General features: G+C 44.3%; 2 protein-coding genes across 2 annotated transcripts in view; both read right to left on the bottom strand.

Annotated features, from left to right (window-relative positions):
• Positions 1-1,200: 1,200 nt before the first annotated feature.
• Positions 1,201-2,808, bottom strand: LOC108974196 (basic-leucine zipper transcription factor A-like). Its single transcript, XM_018941899.1, has one exon. It carries the CDS (start codon positions 2,806-2,808, stop codon positions 1,201-1,203), a length of 1,608 nt encoding a protein of 535 aa, XP_018797444.1.
• A 117-nt stretch (positions 2,809-2,925) lies between these two features.
• LOC108974195 (zinc finger SWIM domain-containing protein 8) overlaps positions 2,926-9,686 on the bottom strand; it is a gene marked incomplete at its 5' end in the record, with an annotated part of 28,474 nt that continues 21,713 nt past the window's right edge. Inside the window, 5 exons of the mRNA XM_018941898.1 lie at positions 2,926-3,010; positions 3,702-3,851; positions 3,927-4,265; positions 4,334-8,254; positions 8,439-8,567. Coding sequence (XP_018797443.1) covers positions 2,944-3,010; positions 3,702-3,851; positions 3,927-4,265; positions 4,334-8,254; positions 8,439-8,567 — 4,606 coding nt within the window. The remainder of the gene's footprint in view (positions 3,011-3,701; positions 3,852-3,926; positions 4,266-4,333; positions 8,255-8,438; positions 8,568-9,686) is intronic.

Genomic DNA, 9,686 nt, shown 5'->3' with positions numbered 1-9,686 from the left:
TTTGGCATATAAAAAAATAAACCTTAAATTAGGTAAATAGGTTGATTACTCATGAGGGCGAAGTAGGAAATTTCGAAATAAAATACAAAAACAAAAAAACACGTACAATTACGCAAATAATGCTAAAACAAAAATATTGAAATTTTATAAAATTTATATGCATAATCAATTAATTAATTTTTTTAACATTACAATTTTTAATTACGAATTATGTTGCATGGAAGCAAAGCAACAGCTACCAAAATAATCTTTTTACATTTTTATTTGATATAAGTCGAAGAGTTATTAAAAAATAATATTAAATTTTTGTCGATTTTGAACACATTGCAGCTGGAAAACAGAGAAAACAGCCGTCAGCGGTAGATTTTTGCGATTTTCGTGTTGTTGCTGTTGCTACTGTTTTGCCGTTGTTATTTTACTTTCACTTAACTTTTAATTGTACAAGCTTAGTTTCTTTTTTTCATAAGTTTTCAACAATTGTTGCATACATATTTCGCTCGCGTGTCTTCGCCTACTCTAATAATTCTCCGTATTATTAATTATTGAAATATAATAATTGTAAATGTGTAAATGTTGCATAAAAAACATTTGCGTCGCGCTCATAAACATTAAATAAATTATATATAAAAAAAAAACTCCTGAAGCATGCGGTAAATGTTGCTTTACATTAAATATCAGTCCAGCCTTAACTAACTGAAGTTATTTATATTCATATAAATATATATGGGTGTATGTATATAAAACGGTACATACAATGTAAATATATGCAAAAATTTTTATTAATATTACAAAAAGAATTAGAATTGCGAAAAAAAATAAACGTATAAATAATTAAATAAATAAACGAACGAACAAAAAAAAAAATATTTCAAATACATTTTAGAAAAGGTTAAATTATAGATAAATGAAACAAAACGAAACAAAGCAAACTATGATTACTGTCTCTTATACACATCTAGATGTGTATAAGAGACAGTTATTATTTATTATCATCAAATTTTTTTTTTTATAAATATTACTTTAAATTATTAATATTATTCACTATTTTTTATTATTTTATGCTATTATTATTTTCATTACTATAACTACTACTTTTCTTACTAATAATAACTCTCAGCCACCAATAGCAAACTGTGTGTGAGCAGCAATGTTGCTGCAACATGTTGCGCTACATGCTTATTGCTAATTTTTTTCAACGCCTTACAGCGGCGCTGGTGGTGGCGGCGGCGCATGATGGTAGTGCCGCACATTCTGATGATGGTGGTGATGATGCGGCTGGTGATAGCCGTAATGTGTGGCATGTTGCTGGAGTGGCTGTGTTGGCTGCTGCGCATATTGCTGATGCTGCAGCAGTTGTCGGTCGGCCAGCGTTGCATCCGATTGCAGCGGGTGTTGGTGCTGATGTGGATGCTGCTGTTGTTGTTGTTGTTGCTGCTGCGGTTGTGTCTGTTGCAGCAGCGCTTGTTGGTGTGCATGCGCATGCATGTTGCCCGCCACCGCAGCATTGTGATAGTGATGGTGGTGGCGATGATGATGGTGTTGTGTGTTCGCTTGCCCGATAACGCCGCCCGCCAAGCCGCGATTCGCGTCACTGTTCGCTTGCGTTGTGGCGACCATTGCTGCCGCTGCTGCTGCTGCTGCTGAAGCGCCACCATTTGTCGTCGTTGTGGCCGTTGTGCGCATACAATTCAGTTGGAAATTGCTGAATTCCACCACGATCGGCGCTGCCGAAATCACATTGACGTTTTGTGTGGCATTAACGGTGCTTATGTTGGCCAAAGGCGCCGAAGCACCGCTGCCACCGCTAACACCGTATGTTGTGGACGGTGGCGGTGCGGTGGCGATTGCCAACATAGCTGTGGGGTATATTTGCTGCTGCTGTTGTTGTTGTTGCTGTGTGGTGTGTGTCAACGCGTGTGCCATTGCTGCGGGTGGCTGCTGCTGTGTTGTTGGTGCTGCTTGTGATGTGTTCATTGCGTGGTGTGTGGCTGTCGACGTCGTTGCTTGTCTATTGCTGCGCGCTGCATGTTGATTTACTGTTGTTGTTGCGGCCGCCGCATGTTGGTATTGTGTAGACGGCTGTTGTGGCGCCACATACGTTGTTGATTGGTCTTCTTGCTGTGACTGCGATGTTGGTGGCGGCTGCTGCTGCTGGTGATAGTAGGCCGTTTGCAGTTGATAATGCTGCTCGTATTGTTGTTGCAACTGTAGCTGCATCTGCTGGTGGTGAAAGGCATCCGATAGTGGCGCCACTGCGTTGCCCGTGGCATAGTGCTGCTGGTGTGGCGGTGGATAATGCGCTGTTGCTGATGAGGCCGCCGCAGCAGATGATGGCGGCAACGTTTGTGATGGTGGTGGTAGTGGTGGCGTTGCTGCGACAGCGTGACGCTGCGTTGCTGTTGTACCAGCCGTTGCTGCCACTGTTTCAGCGGCGCCCGTGTAATAAGCGAAATTGTTGGTATTTGTCGCTTCTGCGCTGTTCGGCGGTGTGCTGCCTACGGATGTTGCTGAGAGGGGTAGCGCTGCTGCGGGCAGTGTCGGCACACTGATGCCGCTCATATTCGTTTTCATGTGTCTGTTGCTGCAGCCACTGTTGTGTTGTGTGTTGCTACCGTTGCCGCTGCTATTGTGTGTGCTACTGCTGTGATTGCCGTTGTTCTGGTTGTTGCTGCTGCCGCTGCTACGTCCGCCACCAACGCCACCGCTATTGCTATTGACAACAGCTTCATTATTACCAACCGTCGCTGTGGTTGCAGCATTCGCGTTGTTGGCATTATCGATCGTGTTTTTTGCTGTTGTATTGTCCATGGCGTTGCTATGGACGTTTGTTGCGCTCGTTGCCGATGTTGTTGGCGAAGTCGTTGAATTATTGGTGGAAAAGTAATTGTCGATTTTGGGTGCTGATGTTGTTGAATGCGATAAACTAAATGAATCAAGTCTTTGTCATTTGGAATTGCTTTGCAGAGCTGCATTGATTTGCGTCCACAATTCCTTTTTGCAGGATTTCGATCTGGAGAGTAGAAAATTGTAGGTGTATACTTTAGGGTGGGCAAAATTTCAATGTGGAAGTAAAAATTCGGCTGATATTTTGTTGAGTCCTTTGTGAAATAAATGTTAGATTAAGTCAAATGTCGGTTATGTGGCAAACGTTAAAACGGAGCTCTCTTGGGCAGTTTAGTACGCCTCTCCGATACATCGTGTTATCTAATTATCAGTTTATTAAAAAAAATCTTTCAAGACGCACATTGAAGCAGTTTTGGAGCTAGAAAGTCTAATTCTAAAAGCAGCTTTTGATTATGGTTTGAGAAGAAATCGATTAAATTAAATATTCCTATATTTCAATATCATTTAGTTGGCATCTCTTTTGTAAAGTTCAGATTTTTATACCCTGAACCGAGTACATTAAGCTTGTAAGCTCAAAAAGGAACCGTCGGAGTCTGTACAAAACATATTCATATTTGCCTGTATATAAGCGAACTAGTCCTTCAATTGTTGTGATATCGATCCCGCATTTTTCTCTCCAAGCACCTTTTTCAAACTGATGGTATAAGACATAACCTCAAACTTTAAAACTAAAGAAAAACTGCGAACTTTTAAAAAATCATGAAAAATGTTCAGTAAAAACTAGTTTTGCTATGAAGAAATTCCTTTCCCATATACCAAGAACCGTTATTCATCGATTAATACCGACTATCACTCACCTCTTAATCGATTGCAGCCAATCCTTGAACTGCGCACTGCCCTCTGGTGTTATCTGGAACGCAGCACGCGCTGCCAAGATAATGCTAGCGAATTCCTCATAATCAGCCAGAGTCAAATGGTACAACTTCTGGTGTATGCACTGAATATACCTGCAAGAGAATAATGAAATATTTATTAGTAGCTTCATTATAAAAAAAAAAAGGTCACATTGCCTTGCAACCTACATTTGCTGACATTTCTGCACAAGAGGGGTTAACGCCGAGCGCAAATGCTGCATTACCAATTGATGATTGTTGCGGCCCAAATAGTGCGCCGATTCGATGGCCACGTCATGCAACACGAAGGGGCTAACAATCGAATTTACGGCGCAGACGCAGAACTGATGCAGATATTGGGTGCCCAATTTCTTGGAGATGCGCAACAACCATTTGACGTCCTCACCGTAAGGTGGATTGCGTGCGTACTTCGCTTGCGGACGATCATCGTGCACGCGGCGCGCCAATGTCTCCATAGCCAACATGCCCACATTGTAGGCGGCAAGTAGATAGCGCAATTGTGTTGAACTGCAGTTGAAAGATAAAAATTTAAATAATACATTTCTAAAGAATATATATTCTTTTATGGGACTTACGTGAATTGATGTGGATGGCGTTGACGCAAAGGTGGTTGTGGTGGCGCCGCATGCACCGGCGGCTGTTGCACAAACGGCGGATAAACACCTTGTTGCTGTTGCTGACGCATTTGGTGCTGCGCCATGGCCGCGTTGGCGGCTGCCGCTGCTTGTGCGGGATGCTGGGGTGGTGGCGCAAAGTATACAGCGGCGGCAGCGGCGGCAGCGGCAACTTTTTGCATATTCTGCGGCGGCATTTGCGGCTGACCACCTTGGCCGAGTTGTGGCAGGAAGCCGGTAGGTGGCGCGCCACCAGCGCCGCATTGCATGCCCTGGTATGCCTGTGGCGGCATCTGTTGCGGTGGCATTTGTGCTGGAAAACCGCCGCTCGGCGCACTCGATGGATGCACATACGGTGAGTTCGGCTGCGCAGGACCGCTCGGTTGTATATTGGATGCATTTTGCTGTTGCGCTTGTGTGGGCGGGTAACCGGGATACGGTGGCGGTGGACCGGTTGAAATGTACATTTGCATTTGGTTGCCCGGATAGGTGGTGATGTTGTGATGGTATAGATTTTGGCAAAAACTATACGGCGGGTATGGTGGCAAGGCTATGGGCGCCAGTGTGGCAACACCTTGCTGGAAGGGTTGCGGCGCTGTGCTGACCACAACCTGTCCCGGCTGACCGGGTGCATTGGGGCCGCCCGGTGGTGCTGCGGGCATGACCGGTGGTGGACCGACCATGCCGCCTTGCGGCTGCTGTTGAGCCTGCACTTGCGCCTGCATTTGTTGTTGCATTTCATGATGCTGATGCGATTCGATGAGCGCGCTCAGACTGACCGCCGAATGATCCAGATGATCGTCGTGCTGTTCATGTTCGTTGTTCGGTGTATTATGACCATACAACTCGTACCAGTAACGTGCCACTTGGAATAGCACTTCGGGATAGACACCGCCACCCTTGGCGGCGTTCTCAACGGTGATGCAGGCGCGTTCGAGCATGTGATCGCTCTGTTCTTTGCACTGCAGGATGGCGCGTTGAATTTCGTTGGGATTGAGAGCGGCGGCATGTGGCAAGACAGACAGCGCCAATTCAGCACCCGGATATACCATATTGTTGTCCCAGCCGCGTGAAGCACGATCGGCCATGCCTGCGGCTTCGGGTGGCGTTAAATGGCCCTCCCAAGTGTCGATGAGAAAACTGATGGCGGGTGCGCCGATTTCCATTGCTTGGCCGAGGATCCAGGACACATGCGACGAATAGGTGCGCGACAGCCAATTGGGGCTGACCCAGTTGTGCAGCCCGAGCGCATAGAGACCCAGCTGAAAGGCGCATATATGTAGTGCACGATGTGGGCCGTGGTGGCCTTGATTGGTGGTGGCTTGTGTGAATAGCGATGTGGAAGAGTTGCCACCTGCTTTGATCAGCAAATTCTTTGCCAGCTCGAACATGAAATGTGCGCTGGCCTCCGACGGTTGATTGGGTATGGAGGGGTAAGCACGCTTACCCTTATAACGACTATCTTTACTGCGACTTGTGGCGCCGCCAGTGACGTTTGTTTGACCAGTCGGCCCGGTCATCGGTTGGTTGTTGCCAGTAGCGCTGGTTAGCGTGCCACTACCGCCACCTTGTGACGATGAGACGCTCAATGCGCTCATGCCTACTTCGAGTTCGGCGCTGGTCGAACTATGCGGCCGACTATTGCCACCTACAGAACCGTAGTCCGACGGGAACACATCGTTGAGATTGGCATTGTGTGCGCCACCATTGATGGCATTGGCATACTCGTGCTCCTCACGACGCGACATTGACGATGCAGCGGTGCGTACGGGTGGGTTGTTCGAATAGTAGGCTGGCAGCAATGGTGTTTTCAACAGCACATGTATCTCGCGATCCAGTAGTTTCTCCATGATCTTGGCGATTTTACGTGGTTCATCTTTGTAATAGCAGAGTAGTGCTAATGCCAGTTCGCCACGTTGACGACGTGTGCCTTCGCATAGCAACGGATGTTCCGCTTCCGAGACGTTTGCTTTCAGTCCCAAGGCGGCCACAGCGGCTTCGAAACCTAAATTTTCATCTGATGGCAGACGATACATTACGTCTAATGCGGGATTACGTGGTTCTTTGACAATTATCATGGGCATAACTAGCGCATCGAATATGAATGTCGCCAGATTTATGGGTAGCAATGCTTCACCACGTGATTTAAAAGTGCCGTTGCGCAAGCATTCAGCGCGTTCACGTATCACTTGGAGCTCCGGCTCGTTCAGTGGTATCTTCTTCAGTAAGGTGAGTATGTCAGCTTCCTGATTGGCCAATTTGACCTCTAGCGGTTTTGTGCTAGCTGGTGGACGTGGCATTTCCAATGCAAATAGACAAATTCTGAATGCGATGTGAAAGTGTTCGGAGTTCTCCGACAGCACCGTACACAGGAATGCACATTTCGACAAAGTGGACGACGCCAGCACAGTTAGGTGATGTGAAATGGGGTTTATGTTTTTATTTTTACCTTTACGCTTCGGCATCTGCGGCAGTTCCACCATCAAGTTCGGCGGATTGGCCAACATTTCTTCCGCCAAGCGTACGGCCAGTATGCATGCTTCGCGCCCGTGCCCGTGCGCATGTAAACCTTCCGAACGCGCCAAAAGTATATCCCAGGCATCCTCAGTGGGACGCACATTCGAAAATATATGCGGCTTCTCGTTGCTACCTGCGGCTGTGTGTTGTGCTGTGTTCGAGGTGGATGCTGACGGATTATTTCCAGCTGTTCCTGCTGCGGCGGCTGCATGCACGTTAGCAGCGAATGTGCTGGCGGGCGACGTTTGTTTGTTTGCTGTTTGTATCGGCACCATTGAAGACGAAGCTTGAACTGTTGCCGCTGCCGAAGCCGCCGCCGCAGCTGATGTGCTCGCCCCTGTCGTAAGCTCAGTGGACTTAACCGCAGTTGGCGAATCTTGTGTGGTGAACTCATCAGAAGATGAGGAAAATGATTCATCTTTCGATAAACGTCTGACATCGCTTACAGATATTAGCTTTTTGCTATTACTTTTCGCTGTAATTTCGGGTGTGGTATCAATGCCGGCTGCACCCATCAACATCGATGACGATGAGGAGTTCGAGGACGAACTTGATGTAGACGAGGAGGTGTCGGATGAAAGTGAAGTGGTTGTTTGTATATGATATGAAGAACCGCCGCTTGGCCCAACCATAACTGGTACGTCTGCGCCTAGTGTGGCAAAGTTGCGTTGTGCCTCCGCTTGCTCCAAACGCATTGCGGATCCCACGATGGATGCATGTGTCGGCTCAAGCGTTTGTCCACCCTCCGCACAAAGATTATTACTGCTGCTGTCACCGCCAAAGTCTTCATTCTCGCAAAAACCTTCACTACTAGCGCTGGAACGATTGCCATCACCGCCACCACCGCCGACGCCGACACCAACATTGCCACCACTGCCGGAAACACTACTCATCGGTAAGCGTGGCAAATCTGCTATAGCGGAAGGACCACTAATGCTGTTGATGGTGACACCGCCTCCCGGTACGCCGCCGCCGCCACCACCATGACCACTCCCACTTGGTCCAGCTTCCACATTGGCTAAGACGCTGCTGGCGCCAGCGACCATTGCACCAACATTGCTGGTTGAGCCATCAGTTGCAGCGGGATTAACACCACCCGCGTTACTGGACACTCCAGCTGAGCCAAGTCCTTGATGTAGACGCGCATGTACGCTATCGCTTGAGGAGTTACTCGAATTATTGCTCGACGAAATGTAGAAGCGTTCAACAAAGAGACGTTCGTGACGTTGCTTGAACGTGCCACGTGCGCCATGATCTGTAGATGAACTGATGTAGTTATAGTGTTTGTTGTTAGCCATTACCGCTTGTGTAGCATTTAGTTGTCCATTATTGGTTTCGCTTTTCGAATCGGTGTGCTTGAAACATGTGAAAGGGCTGTAATATATGGGATTGGTATCGTGCGTGTGTGTAATGCCCGGTATTGGATACTCCTCCCAGTCCAGATAGCAAGCTTCAATAGCTGGCTTGAATCCAACAAACATTTCGGCATCAGATCTAAGACTGTCTCTTATACACATCTAGATGTGTATAAGAGACAGGCTTGAAACATGTGAAAGGGCTGTAATATATGGGATTGGTATCGTGCGTGTGTGTAATGCCCGGTATTGGATACTCCTCCCAGTCCAGATAGCAAGCTTCAATAGCTGGCTTGAATCCAACAAACATTTCGGCATCAGATCTAAGAGGAGAAATTAAGTGTAAGAAAAATACTTAGAATTAGAAAAATACTTATTTATGTATATATTTTAATCACTGACAATGATTATTCCAATTGTAATCAATAAATTTTTAGCATTACGATTACTGTAAATATAATAACAAAATGCCTGATTGCGAATACTTTCGTTATAAACTCGTTGTAATTTTTTATGATTTTTGATTGCAATTGTGGTAATGGCAATGATTACAATTACAGTAATTGTAATCAAATATTCGATGATTACAGTTATAGCAAAATTTATTTAAAGGACGTACCATATACATATATTATTGAAGTATTATAATCATAATGAATGTAGTCAACAATTTTTATTACAATAATCTTATTGATTATTTATGATTACAATTGTAATTTCTATTTTTTCAATTACAATTACAGAAAAATTAATTTAAAATAAATATTATTTAGCAATTATAACCACAATGAATGTAATTAAAATTACAATAACAATACAACAAATGTAATGATTATAATTACAACAAGTGTAATTCCAAATATTAAATATTATTATTTAATTATTATAGTCACACTGATTGTAATCAAAAATAACGACTAGAGTAGTCGTACTGATCATACATAATTGTAATTTAATTTAATTGTARTAATAATTGTAAATAATTTTTCAATGATTACAATTATTGCTAAATATATTTACGATATGTAACATTACTGAAGTATTATAATCATAATGATTGTAATCAAAAATTTCGATTACAATAATAGTAATTATTATTGTAATTTCTATTTTCTCAATTATTACAATTACTAAAAGACTTATTTATAATAAATATTTAGTAATTTTAGTAATTATAACCACACTAATTGTAATAAAAAAACAAGAAAAAACGTTAACTTCGGTTGCACCGAAGCTAAATACAGGTGCATTTATGTTAGTAACTATATGTTCAGTTTGTATGGAAGCTATATGCTATAGTGAGCCGATCTGAACAATTTCTTCGGAGATTACATTGTTGCCTTAGAAAATTATCTATACCAAATTTCGTGAATATGTCTTGTCAAATGTGAAAGTTTTCCATACAAGAACTTGATTCCGATCGTTCAGTTTATATGGCAGCT

This window comes from Bactrocera latifrons, unplaced genomic scaffold (assembly GCF_001853355.1).
Source record: "Bactrocera latifrons isolate USDA-ARS-PBARC rearing strain unplaced genomic scaffold, ASM185335v1 scaffold_54, whole genome shotgun sequence".
NCBI lineage: Eukaryota > Metazoa > Arthropoda > Insecta > Diptera > Tephritidae > Bactrocera > Bactrocera latifrons.
This window is presented reverse-complemented; position numbering and strand designations above follow the sequence as displayed.

What these genes read in the sequence shown, in the direction of transcription:
- LOC108974196 (XM_018941899.1), bottom strand. Translation starts at nt 2,808, where the DNA reads ATGGACAATACAACAGCAAAAAACACGATCGATAATGCCAACAACGCG.